General features: G+C 42.0%; 1 protein-coding gene across 1 annotated transcript in view; it reads left to right on the top strand.

Moving 5' to 3' along the window:
- Positions 1-18,510, top strand: part of LRRC9 (leucine rich repeat containing 9) — a 716,419-nt gene that overhangs the window by 526,114 nt on the left and 171,795 nt on the right. Inside the window, exons 25-26 of the mRNA XM_053705244.1 lie at positions 5,387-5,523; positions 7,597-7,814. Of these exons, the coding sequence (XP_053561219.1) occupies positions 5,387-5,523; positions 7,597-7,814 (355 nt within the window). The remainder of the gene's footprint in view (positions 1-5,386; positions 5,524-7,596; positions 7,815-18,510) is intronic.

The following is an 18,510-nucleotide window of genomic DNA, read 5'->3' as shown; positions in this document are numbered from 1 at the left end:
GGTTAAATTGCAAACGGCTCCGGTTTCCTCATTTTAAGGGTTAACACTTGGGGTGCAATACTTTGAATGCATTAAGACACTGTGGTGAAAATTTGGTAAAGATTGGATAATTCCTTCATTGTTTTTCACATATTCAGTAATAAAGTGTGTCCTGTTTAACATTTAAAGAGACAGTAACGGTTTTGTTTAAAAACGTTTTTTGTGCTTTATTAACCAGTTTAAGCCTGTTTAACATGTCTGTACCTTCAGATAGATCATGTTCTGTATGTATGGAGGCCAAGGTGGTTCCCCCTTCTAATGTATGTGATAATTGTGCCATGGCGTCCAAACAAAGTAAGGACAGTACTGTCACATTTAGTAAGGTTGCCCAGGATGATTCCTCAGATGAAGGAAGTAGGGATAGTTCTGCATCCTCTCCTTCTCTGTCTATACCAGTTATGCCCGCGCAGGCAATCCCTAGTACTTCTAGCGCGCCAATGCTTGTTACTATGCAACAATTGACGGCAGTAATGGATAACTCCATAGCTAATATTTTATCCAAAATGCCAGGATTTCAGAGAAAGCGCGATTGCTCAGTTTTAAACACTGTAGAGCAGGACGGCGCTGATGATAATTTATCTGTCATACTCTCACACCAGTCTGAAGTGGCAGTGAGGGAGGGTTTGTCAGATGGAGAAATTTCTGATACAGGAAGAATTTCTCAGCAGGCAGAACCTGATGTTGTGACATTTAAATTTAAATTAGAGCATCTCCGCGCATTACTTAAGGAGGCGCTATCTACTCTGGATGATTGTGACAATCTGGTCATCCCAGAAAAATTGTGAAAGATGGACAAGTTCCTAGAGGTCCCGGTGCACCCTGATGCCTTTCCGATACCTAAAAGGGTGGCGGACATAGTGAATAAGGAGTGGGAGAAGCCAGGCATACCTTTTGTCCCTCCTCCTATATTTAAGAAATTGTTCCCCATGGTCGACCCCAGGAAGGACACATGGCAAACAGTCCCTAAGGTCGAGGGGGCGGTTTCTACATTAGCCAAACGCACGACCATTCCCATTGAGGACAATTGTGCTTTTAAAGATCCTATGGATAAAAAATTGGAGGGTTTGCTTAAAAAGATTTTTGTACAGCAAGGTTACCTCCTTCAACCTATTTTGTGCATTATTCCTGTCACTACAGTGGCGTGGTTCTGGTTCGAGGAACTAGAAAAGTCGCTCAGTAGGGAGACTCCATATGAGGAGGTCATGGACAGAATTCACGCACTTAAGTTAGCTAATTCCTTTATTTTAGACGCCGCTTTGCAGTTAGCAAGATTAGCGGCGAAAAATTCAGGGTTTGCAATTGTGGCGCGTAGAGCGCTCTGGCTAAAGTCTTGGTCGGCGGATGTATCTTCCAAGACAAAATTGCTTAATATTCCTTTCAAGGGTAAGACCCTTTTTGGGCCAGAATTGAAAGAAATTATTTCAGACATCACTCTGCAGCCTCTAGACAAGAGGGTAATGCTTCCCAGACTAAACCAGCTTGGAAACCAATGCAAGGCTGGAACAAGGGTAAACAGGCCAAGAAGCCTGCTGCTGCTACCAAAACAGCATGAAGGGGTAGCCCCCGATCCGGGACCGGATCTAGTAGGGGGCAGACTCTCTCTCTTTGCTCAGGCTTGGGCAAGAGATGTTCAGGATCCCTGGGCACTAGAAATAGTCTCTCAGGGTTATCTTCTAGAATTCAAGGAACTACCCCCAAGGGGAAGGTTCCACATTTCTCACTTATCTTCAAACCAAATAAAGAGACAGGCATTCTTACATTGTGTAGAAGACCTGTTAAAGATGGGAGTGATACACCCAGTTCCAACTGTGGAACAAGGTCAGGGGTTTTACTCAAATCTGTTTGTAGTTCCCAAAAAAGAGGGAACTTTCAGACCAATTCTGGATTTAAAAATTCTAAACAAATTTCTCAGAGTTCCATCGTTCAAAATGGAAACCATTCGAACAATTTTACCTACAATCCAGGAGGGTCAATATATGACTACCGTGGATTTAAAGGATGCGTATCTACATATTCCTATCCACAAAGATCATCATCAGTTCCTAAGGTTCGCCTTTCTGGACAAACATTATCAGTTCGTGGCTCTCCCATTCGGACTAGCCACTGCTCCCAGAATTTTCACAAAGGTGCTCGGCTCCCTTCTAGCGGTTCTAAGACCAAGGGGTATTGCAGTGGCACCTTATCTGGACGACATTCTAATTCAATGCAAAGGCTCATACAGACATTCTTCTAGCCTTTCTCAGATCTCACGGGTGGAAGGTGAACGTACAAAAGAGTTCACTGTCTCCGTCGACAAGAGTTCCCTTTTTGGGAACAATAATAGATTCTTTAGAAATGAAGATCTTCTTGACAGAAGTCAGAAAGTCAAAGCTTCTAAACGCTTGTCAAGTTCTTCTCTCTGTTCTGCAGCCTTCCATAGCTCAGTGCATGGTCGTAGTAGGGTTGATGGTTGCAGCAATGGACATAGTTCCTTTTGCTCGAATTCATCTAAGACCATTACAACTGTGCATGCTCAAGCAGTGGAATGGGGACTATACAGACTTGTCTCCAAAGATTCAAGTAGACCAGATGACCAGAGACTCACTCCGTTGGTGGCTGTCCCAGGATCACCTGTCTCAGGGAATGAGTTTCCGCAGACCAGAGTGGGTCATTGTCACGACCGACACCAGTCTATTAGGCTGGGGCGCGGTCTGGGATTCCCTGAAAGCTCAGGGTTTATGGTCTCGGGAAGAGTCTCTTCTCCCGATCAACATCCATGCTCTCCGGGCTTGGCCTCAACTAGCGAAGGCAGGATTCATAAGATTCCAGTCAAACAACATGACGACTGTAGCTTACATCAACCATCAGGGGGGAACAAGGAGTTCCTTGGCGATGAGAGAGGTATCCAAAATCATCAAATGGGCGGAGGATCACTCCTGCCACCTATCTGCAATCCACATCCCAGGAGTAGACAACTGGGAGGCGGATTATCTGAGTCGTCAGACTTTCCACCCGGGGGAGTGGGAACTCCACCCGGAGGTGTTTGCCCAGTTGACTCAATTATGGGGCATTCTAGACATGGATCTGATGGCGTCCCGTCAGAACTTCAAGGTTCCTTGCTACGGGTCCAGATCCAGGGATCCCAAGGCGACTCTAGTGGATGCATTAGTGGTGCATTGATCGTTCAACCTAGCTTATGCGTTTCCACCGTTCCCTCTCCTTCCCAGGCTTGTAGCCAGGATCAAACAGGAGAAGGCCTTGGTAATTCTGATAGCTCCTGCGTGGCCGCGCAGGACTTGGTATGCAGACCTGGTGAATATGTCATCGGCTCCACCATGGAAGCTACCTTGGAGACAGGATCTTCTAGTACAAGGTCCATTCGAACATCCAAATCTAGTTTCTCTGCAGCTGACTGCTTGGAAATTGAACGCTTGATTTTATCCAAGCGTGGGTTTTCTGATTCAGTGATAGATACTTTGGTCCAAGCCAGAAAACCTGTGACTAGAAAGATTTGCCATAAGATATGGAAAAGATATATCTGTTGGTGTGAATCCAAGGGATTCTCCTGGAGTAAGATTAAAATTCCTAAGATCCTCTCCTTTCTCCAAGAAGGTTTGGATAAGGGATTTTCAGCGAGTTCTCTAAAAGGACAGATTTCTGCTTTATCTGTCTTGTTAAACAAACGACTGGCAGCTGTGCCAGATGTACAAGCTTTTGTACAGGCTTTGGTCAGAATCAAGCCTGTTTACAGACCTTTGACTCCTCCTTGGAGTCTAAATTTAGTTCTTTCGGTTCTTCAAGGGATTCCGTTTGAACCTTTACATTCCATAGATATCAAGTTACTATCTTGGAAAGTTCTGTTTTTGGTTGCTATTTCTTCTGCAAGAAGAGTTTCTGAATTATCTGCTTTGCAGTGTAATCCACTCTATCTGGTGTTCCATTCAGATAAGGTCGTTTTGCGTACTAAGCCTGGTTTTCTTCCTAAGGTTGTTTCCAACAAGAATATTAACCATTCTGGCTGAAAGCATTATCCGATTGGCTTATGAGACTGCCGGACGGCAGCCTCCTGAACGAATCACAGCTCACTCTACTAGGGCTGTGGCTTCCACATGGGCCTACAAGAACGAGGCTTTTGTTGATCAGATATGTAAGGCAGCGACTTGGTCTTCTCTGCACACTTTTGCCAAATTTTACGAATTTGATACTTATGCTTCTTCGGAGGCTATTTTTGGGAGAAAGGTTTTGCAAGCCGTGGTGCCTTCCGTTTAGGTAACCTGATTTGCTCCCTCCGTTCATCCGTGTCCTAAAGCTTTGGTATTGGTTCCCACAAGTAAGGATGACGCAGTGGACCGGACACACCAATGTTGGAGAAAACAGAATTTATGCTTACCTGATAAATTACTTTCTCCAACGGTGTGTCCGGTCCACGGCCCGCCCTGGTTTTTTAATCAGGTTTGAAAAATTTCTTTCTCTATATACTACAGTCACCACGGCACCCTATAGTTTCTCCTTTTTTCTCCTAACCGTCGGTCGAATGACTGGGGGGCGGAGCCTGAGGAGGGGCTATATGGACAGCTTTTGCTGTGCTCTTTGCCATTTCCTGTTGGGGAAGAGAATATTCCCACAAGTAAGGATGACGCCGTGGACCGGACACACCGTTGGAGAAAGTAATTTATCAGGTAAGCATAAATTCTGTTTTTGCATCAAAATGTCTTTTTAAAATGTAATAAAATAAATATTATAAAATCAGACCACAAAATGGCAAATCCACAGCACTAGAGCAAACTAGGAGCTAGACACCAGAAAAGACGATGTTTTCACTGAATAATGAAATGACCCAGCTTGTTGCTGCCTATTGCACACCTTGCTTGTCTTTTAGGATGATGTTAATAAAATCTAAGTTTAAAGGGATATGAAACCTAATAAGCAAACGGTTTTAATAAAGTTTCCAATTTACTTCTATTATCAAATTTGCATGGTTCCCACGTTATTTTTGTTGTAGCAATACCTAGGTAGGTGTTTGGGGCACTACATGACCGGGAATAGTGCTATTATCTAGTGCTCTTGCAAGTGGATAACAGTCTAGCAAAACTGCTGCAATATAGTGCCCCAGACATGTAAACACTCCTAAACTTACATCCCTATCCGATCAGGATGATTGCTGTCCGCCACTTCAGGGGTGGTGGATGAGTTTAGGTGCAGCGCTGCTTCTTAACTTAATTTTCAGGTGGACCTGAAACTTCAGGGGTAGATTGCTGCATCCCCTGCTTGATAAATCTACCCCCAAAAGTTCAATTGTGCATATTACACTGAGTCTAAAGATGATTTAACTTAGAGATGCAAACACTGAATGTTTTCTGTATTACAGGGACTCACTATGTGAAGAAATGCTTACCCCGTTAATGCTGAGTTTAGAGGTGCTATTTTTGGGCTACAATGGAATTACAAGTTTGCTTCCTCTGCAACTAAACAGGTTACAAAATTTAAAATCGCTGTTTTTGGATGGTAGGTGTCATATTTTAGAAGAATTATTGCAGTAGTAATTTTGCAATTGTTATTTAATTCAATGTTGTTTTTGTTTTTTTAAATGGACCTTAAAGGGACACTAAACCCAATTTTTTTCTTTCTTTATTCAGATAGAGCATGCAATTTTCTAATTTATTCCTAATATCAATTGTTCTTTGTTCTCTTGCTATCTTTATTTAAAAAGCAGGAATGTGATGCTTAAGGGGCCGGTCCATTTTTGGTTGAGAAACTGGGTTATGTTTGCTTATTGGTGGGTAAATGTAAGCCTCCAATAAGCAAGCGCTATCCATGGTGCTGAACCTAAAATGGGCTGGCTGCTAAGATTTACATTCCTGCTTTTTAAATAAAGATAGCAAGAGAATGAAGAAAAATTGATAATAGGAGTAAATTAGAAAGTTGCTTAAAATGTCATGCTCTATCTGAATCATGAAATAAATAAAAACAAATTAGGTTAAGTGTCCATTTAAACACTTTGCTATTGTTCAGGCACAAATTCCCAAATCTCGAATTCCAAAATTCAAATTTATTCTGAAATCCAAACTTTTGAATTAATACTTTTTTTAAATAAAATGAACAAAAAATGACAATTTCCCTGCCTGTAGGTCACAATCTTCTCAGCTTGTGTCTGTTTTTTTTTGTTCTAAATTTCAATTAAATGTCTATATTTATTTGTAACAACAACTATTCCCTTTCTGATTACAGTACTGTACTATTCTGTATATAAATGTATTAAACATGTATATAAAGCTACCTTTAGGTTGTATAAGCTGTATTATGACATGTAAATATTGCCTAAATGCCATAAGATATTGTTGTTTACACATAGGGGCCGAATTATCAATCTCCCCTGAAGGCTCGCTGGAAACAGAAGTTATGAGGCAGTGGTCTAAAGACCGCTGCTCCATAACTTGTCTGCCTGCTTTGAGGCGGCAGACAGAAATCAACCCGATCGAATCCGATCGGGTTACTTGACACCTCCTGCTAGAGGCCGATTGGCTGCGAATCTGCAGGGGACGGTATTGCATTAGCAGTTCTGGTGAACTGCTGGTGCAATGATAAATGCCGACAGCGTATACTTCGTATCATGCTCGCTTGCACTTTCATAAATATGCCCCTTGGTCTCATCCCCTCTCCAAACTGTCACATTTTACAGATGCAAATATTTCCAATCCCAAGCAGTTTGGATTAAGGGCTTTCTACCTGTAATATAAAATGTTTAATTATATGTAGAAAAATCTTTGCAATATACTTTTTTTTGTTAAAAGTAGAAGAGCATATTCCAGACTTAAAGGTGTACTGTAAAATAGTTTTTCCCTTAATGTGTTTAAGATGACTTGTTATACCAGCTGCAGAGTATAACGTATGATAAATTGCTTCTTTAAGTTTATTTTGTATATGAAATAGTTGTCTTTATTCTTTTAAACCACATCCAATTAAAATGGGTTGAGCTTGCAGGGAAATCAGATCTCTTTACTTTATCACTTTCTGTACACACACACACACACACACACACACACACACACACACACACGTATCTTTATATTATCTCTGACTGTATGCCAAAGCACAATACTTAGAGAGAACCTTTTATTACCTATCTCTCTTACCTCCCTGCTTCAGCTTTTCTTTAGTCAATAGTTAAGCATATAAGCTTTCATTATAGGTGGGGATTTCACCAATACAAAGGTAAAGTAGCTATTTGTAAGCAATTGAATACACTCCAGCAGGTGGTTACCTGACAAAGAACAAGCCCCTGAACCAATGTCTGTTCCTGGTCTCATGCTAAATATATCTTAAAATGTCATGCTCTATCTGCAAGTTCAATTTTGTCTTTCCTATCCCTTTAAACTCTTTTCTCTTGCTTAATTAAGACCTTTTGTTTGCTGCTTTTCATCCCTAAAACTCTCTTACTCAACCACAGCCCTAAAACCCTAAAAGTCTAGCAGCCAAGGCGTTAAATAATTTGTGGCTGTGTAGACCGTATATTATATTACACTTTGTAACTAAGGTTATAGGTAAAAAACAATTGTCGTCTTTGCTTTCTCATACTAGGAAATGAAATCAGCCAAGTTGAGGGATTGGAGGGTTTACAGTTACTGCAAGAGCTTGTGTTGGACCGTAATCATATTAAACTTATTGTGGAGAATGCATTTGCTAATCCGGGATCCCTCCATCTTCTACGTCTTGAAGAAAACAGACTGAGAGACTTAAGCAACTTGCTTTCTCTTTTTAAATTAAGGAAACTTTATGTTGCATGCAACAAAATACAGGTACTTTATACTGGTGATGTAAAATCTATTCATTTGTTTAATCTGTGGAGTGCACGGTTACTGACAGCTGATTAATTTAGTACTCAACATATTTTCTCCCAACGTGTTTTATATTTACAGTAGTACAATTGTTCATTTCTGTTTATAGTACTGAGCAACTGGAATTCAAAATTAGACTTTCATCATTTAGATACTTCTCCTTGAAAATTAAATAAGTTAGAATGTATAAACCTTCTTTAGGGAATTTCTGAAATAACAGAGTGACACCCAGTGCAAAAGACATCTGCTATAATTTATCAAGCACAGAAAAAAAAAATACCATGAAGAAAGCATAATGAACAGATTATTTATTAATTTCATTTTAGATTATTTGAATTCTAACTCTTCACAGTAGAGTAGAAGAAATAATAAAAAATCAGTCCTCAAGGAGGATGCACCGGAATAGTTTAAAGAGAAAATAAACAATGTGAGACTGTTATTCAGCAACTGATTTGCAACTGCGCCTAACTGGGCTCAGCAGAGGAAATAAGCAAATGTGCAAACTTATTTTATAGAGACTAATAGAAATTTACATATATGCCTTGAATATTTGAACAACAAATATGATTTTACAAAATATATCTGCATATTATTCTCATTATCCTATACACATCATTATATTTAGCATATACTGTATTCCAAACAGTCATAAATTATACCAACACTGTTGGTTATATTAATCCATATTTTGTAATCAATGAAGAATTAGAAATTTAAGAAATATTAAAACAAATAAATGAATAAATAATGAACCAACAGGGAACGCTAGATGTATTACTTTATTTTACTCAGCAAAGAAACCACATTTAACAGATTTAAAGTATGAAAATGAATCTTCTCTCAACTCATAGTAGAAGCCAACTGACTAATGAGAAAATCCTAAAAGGCATCTTAATGGGGAAAAAGAAAAAGAACGCAAAAAAATACTCTTCCCTACCACTAGGAGGAGGCAAAGAATCCCAAACCCGAAGAGCTCTATAAAACCCCTCCCACCTATTAGAAACCTCAGTCTTGTCTTTGCCTCCCATGGAGGAAAGTGAAGAATGAAGATGTGCATATGATTCTTCTTTGAGAGTGGCTTTCACTCTATATTGAGGCTTGTTTCACTTTCAGTGTACAGAGTTTGTCAGAGGGATGTATATAGGGTATGGTTAGTCTCTCTCTATTCTTTCATACAGGTAAAGAGAGACCATGATCCATTACTCCTGGGAATTACTCTTCTCTACCTCTAGGAGGAGGCAAAAATTCCCAAAATCCAAGAGCCCTATAAAACCCCTCACGCATACAGTACCTCAGTCTTTATTTTGCCTCTGCTGGAGGTGGTTGAAAAATGAAGAAAAAAAAAGAGAGTGGTATTCAGTCTACACTGAGGCCAGGTTTCCCCTTAGAGTACAATGCTTGTCAGAAGGATGTATTTGGGGTATGGTTTGTGATTCTTTTTCAAAAACCTTCCATAATTGGTCGCAGGAACTTGTTTGGGGTATGGTTTGTGATTCTTTTTCAAAAACCTTCCATAATTGGTCGCAGGAACTTGTCTCTTGCCTCCCTTTATGGATCTACAATATACTCCTATTCTATAACCTCTGCTGATATGCTTCAGTATTTTTTTGGCTGTCTGTTGCTTATTTGCTGGTGGACGAGTGTCTTTCCATCTTAATATGAGGAAAGTCCATGGCTTCATTCCTTACTTGTGGGAAATACAGAACCTGGCCACCAGGAGGAGGCAAAGACACCCCAGCCAAAGGCTTAAATACCTCCCCCACAACCCTCATCCCCCAATCATTCTTTGCCTTTCATCACAGGAGGATGGCAGAGAAGTGTCAGAAAATTCGGAGTACTCTCTTATGGAGGGTAGTACTCTTCGCTATGGGACTGGAGTTTTAAGTAGTGTTGTCAGCCTCTCAGTGAGAGCATTGACGCATGTTAGGGTCTGGAGATGCAGGGAGAGTCTTTCTGCAAAACCATACAGACTCGTATTAACAACTCCTAAGCAATCAGTGTTGATGAGTTTCACTGCCTGCTTCTATCACTCAAGTCCATGTCTGGTGCGATGCTACAAGACTGTCAAACTTGAGAGGCTGTGTGTCTGTTCCACGGTGATGATTCCGGTAAGATTGTTTCATTTTATCTCATATGATAACGTAAGTAGATAGGGTCACAGTGTGACTCCTTTATCTGTATGGAATCAAGGGTTAATATATCCGGAAGGGGATTATTGAACAGGGGGGGATTTATACATGATTTGCTTTATTATGTTTTATGCTGCAACATGTGAGTATTACTTTTTCAAATCAAGATAGCATGAGAACAAAGAAAAATTCATAATAGGAGTAAATTAGAAAGGTGCTTAAAATCTCATGCTCTATATGAATCGTGAAAGAAAAAAATTGGGTTTAGTGTACCTTTAAATCTGCAATTGATATACAGAACAAAATATTCCTGAAGAATCTAAATCTAGTTATTCTAAAGCAAAGAATCTTAATTCTGTTTACTTATAACAATTGTTGTAGGGTACAATATAATAAATTGGCCAATAGAGGAAAAGTGAAACTTTCATTAAATAGAATTTGCAGCAGTACTTAAACATTTCACAGACTCACAGGACTTGAATAACTGAAGCAGGCTTGAAAAATGAGGATGGAAGTAACAATTGTAGCAAATGAAGTCTTGTGATGTTTTTCTTGAGGATAATACAGGTAGCCCTCAGTTTACGCCGGGGTTAGGTTCCAGAAGGAATGATTGTAAATCGAAACCGTTGTAAATTGAAACCCAGTTTATAATGTAAGTCAATGGGAAGTGAGGGAGATAGGTTCCAGGCCCCTCTCAAAACTGTCATAAGTAACACCTAATACATTATTTTTAAAGCTTTGAAATGAAGACTTGAAATGCTAAACAGCATTATAAACCTAATAAACTAATCACACAACACAGACTTCACTTGCATTTTTCTGCAAACAGTTCTTTCTATGCATTCCAATCTGGACTGATTTATAGACAGGAAGATCTTGTTCCTTTGAAATCTGCTCGATAGCTCAGGTCTGGTAAAACTGAATAATTTCAGCTTGCTTGGCTTTGCTGCAACACAAGCGGACAGCTCCACTTACTGCTATTTTAATAAATGCACTGCTTCTCATGCTTTTCAATAGCAGTCACATGACTGGAAAAAAAGGTTGTTATTCTGAAACGGTGTAAATTGAACCGTTGTAAAATGAGGGCCACCTGTACAATGTTCCAAAAATTATATAGTTTTGCATAAATTCTTGTAGCGAGTCAATCGTATAAATATGATGTCTGCTTTAAAATAGTACAATGTCTCCATATATTAAGCAGTCTTATATGGAAAAGGCTGAGATACTCAACAAGGATTAGACAAGTGTAATTACCTTTATCGTTGGTTAGCTGAATATATCTGAGAAGATCCTTAACAGAACACAGTCCATTGAAGCAAGAGATACAATCTGAGAATATAACCTGAAAAACCTGGTCTTCAGTAGCACAGGTAAGTTTGCACGCTGAGCAGAGAAGAGCAGCTAAATATGAGATGCGATCGGTTCCAGCATTGCTGTGACATCACAGGTAGGTCCGGTGTCTGTGTGAAGTTAAACAACTGTGGTATAGAAACTAAAACACAGACTAAGCAAAAAGATCTTTAGTTACATTAGAGAATCTCATAAAAAGAGGATTTAGTAAGTGTTTTACTCCAAGGCTTGGGAGCAAAAAAAGGCTCGACAACTGTTAGCTATTATTGTGAAAAAAACAACAAACACTTGCATGACACACATGCAAATCAAATTACCATGCAATTTGAAAGGATGCATGTTCCACTTTATAAAGGGAAGGGGGTGGATTAGGCCAAACCCCTAATTAAAGGGAAAGTACATGACATAGGAGGTGGTTTAGTGCCCCGGCCATTGGGAGTACAAAGGTGCCATTTATTTTTTCTATAGTCTATCGTACAAGCGCAAGCTATGGAGGACTCTGATGCGTTAGAGGGTACTCCCTCTTTAGCTAAATCTAATACCTGTTTTTAGTGTGAGGAGGCTACGATATACCCGCCTCCTCAATTATGTTCCACATGCCTTGATAAAGTAGTGATATCTAAAAAGAACAAGATGATTAGTACCACTGAGCCGTCTACCTCTGAGGGGTCTCCGTCCCGTGAGGTGCGTTCCCTGCAATCCTCTCCTATTACACATGCAGCTCCCCATTGCACTACTTATCCTCCTTTGGGAGGGCCCTCTTACCACCAGACTTTTCTGAACAGTTACAAACGGCAATGTCCTGCAGCCCTTTAGTGCTTTACCTCGCCCTGCTAAGCGCAAGCGAAAGGTTAAATACTGCTATCCTTCCCAGGGGTCATCTACTAACTTGTTGGATTTATCTGATACTAGATTATCCGCTGATGAAGACGCCTCTGATACTTCAGAGGAGGCTCTTTCTGGGTCGGAATCGGCTGCCTCTAGGCCTCTGGCTGTTGAGGAACCAGACTTTAGATTTAAGATAGAGCACTTATGCTTTCTGTTGAAGGAAGTGTTGGCTACGTTAGAGGTTCCGGAACCCAAGTTACCTGAGGAACCTTTTATTCCTAAGCTTGATAAGGTTTATGAGGACAGGGTGGTGCCACAAACTTTTCCGGTTCCCGTAAAGATGGCAAATATTATTAAAAATGAATGGGAAAGGCTTGAAGTCCTCCTTGTTCCCCTTCTTCCTTTATCATTATTCGCCGGTTCCATGACTCCCAATTAGAGTTGTGGTCTGTCCCTAAAGTAGATGGAGCGATCTCCACACTTGCTAAGTGCACTACTATCCCGCTTGAGGGATAGTTCGTCGTTAAAAGAGCCCAGGGATAAGAAGCTGTGAACTCTGTTAAGAAAAAATGTTTCAGAACTTTTTATTTCAGCCGGCATCAGCGGTTGCTGCGGTGGTGGGAGTATCTACCTATTTGTGTTACTCCCTGTCGGAGATGATCGAGGTGGAAACTCCTCGATGAGATCAGGAAAAAATTAAGGCCTTGAGGGTTGTTATATTTGTTTATTTGTGATCCAAATATGCAGATTATTCGCTTGAATGCTAAGACATCAGGCTTTTCTGTTCTAGCCCGCAGGGCTCTATGGTTGAAGTCTTGGTCCGCTGTCATGGACTTCCAAATCTAGATTACTTTCCCTTCCATTTAAGGGGAAGGTTCTTTTTGGGCCCAGGACTGGACTTCAACATATCACTGGGGGCAAGGGTGCCTTTTCACCACATGATAAGAAAAAAGAAAGCTAAAGGACAAAGGTCCTAATTTTTCGTCCCTTTCATTCGGATAAAGTGTTTAAACAAGTTTCTGCTGGTGCCATTGTTCAAGATGGAAACAATAAGGTCTATTCTGCCCTTAGTTCAAGAAGGACAGTTCATGATCACAATAGATTTGAAGGATACTTACCTTCATGTTCCAATACACAAGGACCACTTCAAGGTCTTAAGATTTGCTTTTCTGGATCAGTGCTTCCAGTTTGCAGCTCTTCCCTTCGGTCTGGCTACTGTTCCAAGAGTCTTTACGAAGGTTCTGGGGGCTCTACTCGTTGGTGGCGCAGATCCTGAGGCATTGCAGTAGCGCCTTATTGGATGACATTCTGGTCCAAGCTCCATCCTGCCGGCTGGGCAAAAGACCATTCTAGAGCTCTTATTCTTGTTCAATCTCATGGATGGAAGATAAACTTAGGAAAGAGTTCTCTGGTTCCCAGTACCAGAGTGGAATTCCTGGGCACGATAATAGATTCCATATTCATGAAGATATTTCTGACAGACCAGAGACGGTGCAAAATTACTTCCAGTTGTCTTGTCCTCCAGACCTCCTTAAGGCCATCTGTGGCCCGGTATATGGAGGTGATTCGGCTCATGGTGTCCAGCATAGATGATATCCCATTTGCCAGGTTCTCTCTCAGACCTCTACAGCTTTGCATGCTGAGGCAATGGAACGGAGATTACTCAGATCTATTCCAAAATATTTTTTTAGACAGCCGATTGAGAGAATCGCTCTCTTGGTGGCTCTGTCCAGATCGCCTGTCCCAGGGGACATCCTTTTTGAGACCATACTGGGAGATTGTGACTACGGATGCAAGTCTCTCAGGATGGGGAGCCATTTGGGGTGCCAGGAAGGCACAGGGCTGTTGGACTTGGGAGGAATCTCTTTTACCGATCAACATTTTGGAACTTTGAGCAATCTTCAATGCTCTAAGGGCCTGGCCTCTTCTGGGTTAGTCCCAGTTTATCAGATTCCAATCGGACAATATTACCTTGGTGGCTTACATCAACCATGAAGGGGGAAAGAGAAGCTCCCTAGCCATGAGGGAAGTATCTTGGATTTTGAATTGGGTGGAGTTCCACAACTGCTCGCTGTCAGTTATCCACATTCCCGGTGTGGACAACTTGGGAAGCGGACTTTCTCAGCAATTGTTTCATCCGGGGAATGGTCTCTCCATCCTGAGGTGTTTGCGGCAACAAATGGGGGTCGCCGGAGATAGATCTCATGGTGTCCAGACTCAATACCAAGCTACCCAGATACTAGTCGCGGTCCAGGAATCCCCAGGCAGGAAATGATAGAATGCTTTAGCAGTGCCTTGGGGTTCAACCTAGTTTACATTTTTCCACCATTGCCACTTCTACCTTTGGAGGAGCAAGCCTTGACTATTCTATTTGCTCTGTCGTGTCCGTGCAGGATGTGGTTTGCAGATCTGGTGGGATGTCATCTCCTCCATGGAGGTTACCCTGTCAAGGGATCTGCTGGAGCAGGGTCCTTTTGTTCACCAAAATATAGATTCTCTGAGACTGACTGCGTGGAGATATAACGCTTACTCCTAGCCATGAGAGGTTTTTCGGAAAGAGTGAATGATACTCTTATTCAGGCTAGAAAGCCGGTCACCCCGTTGCATCTACCATAAGGCGTGGAGGACCTACTTAGTCTGGTGGTGAAGAATGTGGATTCACCTGGCATAAGGTCAGGGTATCCAGGATTTTGTCTTTTCTGCAAGATGGTTTGGAGAAGGGACTTCCTTAAAAGGGAGAGATTTCACATCTATCGGTGTTATTACACAAGAGGCTCGCTGAGCTTCCTGATATTGAGTCTTTTGTTCAGGATCTGTCTAGATCAGGCCTGTGTTTAGACATTCCGCTCCTCCTTGGAGTTTAAATTTGGTTCTTAAAGGTTTGCAGAGGGCTCCGTTTTGATCCCATGCATTCGGTTGACATTAAGTTCTTGTGGACTGGTGCGCTTTTTGTTTGGTCTGCATGGTGCACCCTGTGACCGGACGTGGTCACGTTTGTTTCCCATTTCCGTATTCCTAAATGGCGGCGGAGAGAGTCTGTTTTTTGCTACTTGTCCTGGGTCATAGGAGGTGGTTGAGTGCCCCAGCCATTGGGGGTGTAAGGTGCCGTTTATTTTTTGTTCATAATAACAATATTCAAGTGAATGGAGGATTCTGATTTTTTGGAGACGGATGTCTCTGATTCCAGATTCTGCTTCTTGCAAAGAATTTGTGGGGGGCCCCGGGTTGATCCGACCCCATCAGTTATGTTCCGTTATGCCGTTTTAGAGTGCTCTTTTCTCCCAATTCAGAGAGCTTAGTGTCCCCTGAGCCATCCGCCCCTGAGGATTCTGTATCCCGTTAGGGTGTGTGCTCCCTAGAAACCTTCTTGTTACTACACAGACAGGTGTCCCAAATGTCGTTACCCCTTCTCCGGAAAGTTGGCTTGTTTCATTCAGGGGTTACTGCACGGTTCCGCAGACCATATCTATGGTGTTGGCGCACTTACAATCTTCCGGGAAAATCTTGTCTTGTTCTCTTAACCAGGGCCGCGTTCAGGCGTGGGGGGGATCGTCTGTATCGGTTCAGCCTTCTGGGGAAGCGGTGTCTCCTGAGCTTCAGGGGGTACAGCCCTTTAGGGCGGGGTCGTCAGATGCCCCTGGCATAGGTGAGTCTTGCCTTCGTGGTCCTGCTGAAGCATGTGTTGGCAGCGTTAGAGGAGCCCAATTCTGTCGAGTCGTTGGTTCCTCAGTCTTCTGCTCCAGACGGCAAGCAGTGTTAGACGAGGGGAGGGATGAAAACTATTCTCCTGGTCTCTCTCTTTTTTATTTTTTGTGTATCTCATTCCCAATTCTGAGCTTTTGGAGGAATCGGTGTTTCTGACTTGTCCTGTTAGTGTGTCCATTCTTCCCGGGTGTTTACCTGCGCGTTGGCTGCCTTCCTTTATTTTATCCGGTTAGTATGTATTTTATTTCTTTTTGTGAGCTCAAGACTGTTGAAGTTTTTCCCTTTGGGAAAATTTTTCTTCTCTGGTATTTTGGGTCGCGATAGCTATACTTCCGCGGAAGTTATAGAGAAAAAAAAAGAGTTGAGACATGGCTTAGGTCTCAGAGCCTACATGCCTGTCTGTTTATTTAGTCTAGTCCTACTAGGGCTTAGACCTTTCAGGTGCCTTGAACAGTTCTGTCACGCCCTGTATATCAGGCTGGTCCTGGTTGGGTATTAGTTATCTCTGTTCCTTGGGGCCCATATCAGACACTTTGTACCCTTGACACCCAGGCTGGTTCTTTTTGGGTACTGAGTTTGCTTAATTCTTGTAAAGAGGTTGTTTTCTTGTTCTACAAGTTATGAAGGCCCTTCTATCTAGATGTTAGGCTGGTCCTAGTTATTTATCTGGGGTGGGGCGGTGCCGATGGTTTGATGGTACTCAGCCCTAGGTGTCCTGACCCTAGCATAGCTAGCAGGGTTAGCTGGGATTACGGATCCTGCTCTGACAGTATACTTGAGGGTTCCTGAGGTTCTTTGGTTCTCCTCTTTGATAGGGGAGGAGGGGTTTAGATGACTCCATAGAGAAGCTTCCGTACCTGGTTTAGGGGGTGCTTACTTCTCCTCTATGGTACTTCATTCTGGATTGCAATGTCTGGATTAGTTCCGATCTCTTTCGACACATTACCTCTTCCTTATGGTCGAAGATTGTTGTGTATTTAGTTTCCCCTTTCCTTGGGGTCAGTCTTCCTGTCGTCTGATTGAGGAATCCCGTGCCTTAGGGTCTGTTCTATTACGATATCCTCTTCTGATCCTATATTTTTGGGAGGATCTGGGGGATTGTACGTTATCTCTTTTACATATGGTACGGTTGCCCATGCTTGAGCAATTTCGGTTTGGTTCCGTCGTCTGCTATGAGTTTTTAGGGTTCCTCGTTCATTTGTCAAATTTCTTGAGTCGTTAGGTGATCCAGATTGGATCTTTAAAGACTGTCCTATTTTCTCAAACAGAAATTACTTTCTAGTTTGAGTTCTGATCTCTTTTGGGTCATGCCTTTGTCTACTTGGTGGGTGTGGATCCGAGAGGCCCGTTGAGGATGAGTGCGTCGGTCTCTGGAATATTGTATGTGAGATCAGTGTTTAAGACCCCGTGGGGGGCATGGCTGTGATTGCATCAACATTGGTGCAAGGTCATCTTCAGATGGAGTATTCTTGTGGATGCTCCTCAAGGGTTATTAGTTTGAATCCGGGTTCGGGTGTCTGGTCTTTTAACCTAGTCCTTGTCTTTGACGGTAGGCATTTTAATTACTCTGTTTTCCAGATCTCATAGACTTTGGATCTGGCCGGTTGAGTAACAGATTGGGTTTCCTGCTCCTGAGAAAATCTCCTTGCTCCTACTGGCGGCTTCTTTTTATTGCTTCTGGAGAAATAGGAATTTCTCTACTGAGCTGGCTGTAGTGGCCGGATGGTTACCTTAGCTGCCTAGCAATCGGATTGCAGTTTGAAGACCAGTGGGCTGCTATTTGCCCCTTGCATGTGTGCTAGCAAGCTGTTGAGTTTTCGATTTTTCTTCTATTTGGGAGAATCTGATCTACTGCATCTATCCTGTTGGAACCTTTCCTCTGCGAGTTGCTGTTTTTTCCTTCTTGGTCAGGCTTTACATTGGTTCCTTGGGATCCATGTAGAAGGTGGTCTGGAACTTTCCTTTCGTTGCTCTCCTCTGTCGGTAGAGTATTTATGCGTGACTTTGTCCTATTACAGCCTTTTTGTCTGCTCTTTTTGAGTTATGCTAGGGGGCCTCTTCCTTTGTTTGCACTTGATTTTTGAGGGTTTGTTTTGGTGGTCTTTTTGGACTTCCTTATCTGATTCTTTCTCCTTCTTCTGGGAGAATGTGGTGGGGAATTTTGGTGTCCCCCTTCCCATTGGTCATGGAGTGGTTTTTTCTTGGCGGGCTTCGAGTCAGCAGGACTTTTGTCTCCTCAGAGGCTTTTGTGCTCAGTTGAGTCTAGTGATCTGAGTGGTCTCTAGCAAGATCTTTATGGTTCTAACTGATGGGCAGTTACTTGGTCCTCTTCTGCTACTAAGGATTTCAGACAAACTTCTAGTTTGTTTGTTAAATCCTTTAGTTCTATTAATGGATAGTTTCTGCTGTTTCTTTGGCTTCTTGGTTGAGACTTCTGATTCAAGGCCTATTCGGAGGCAGGTCAGACTCCACATAAACTGATTACGTTCTTATTCTACAAGATCAGTTGCCACTTTTTGAGCTTTCAAGGAGAGGACTTTGTACTTACCAAACTTTGCAGGGCAACTACTTGGCCTTCTTTGCATACTTGTACTAAATTCTACCATTTGATGTTTTTGCTTCTTCTAAGGCATCTTTGGTAGGAA

Source organism: Bombina bombina, chromosome 1 (genome assembly GCF_027579735.1).
Source record: "Bombina bombina isolate aBomBom1 chromosome 1, aBomBom1.pri, whole genome shotgun sequence".
Lineage (NCBI taxonomy): Eukaryota > Metazoa > Chordata > Amphibia > Anura > Bombinatoridae > Bombina > Bombina bombina.
Note: the sequence above shows the minus strand (reverse complement) of the source record. Positions and strands in the feature narration are given on the sequence as shown.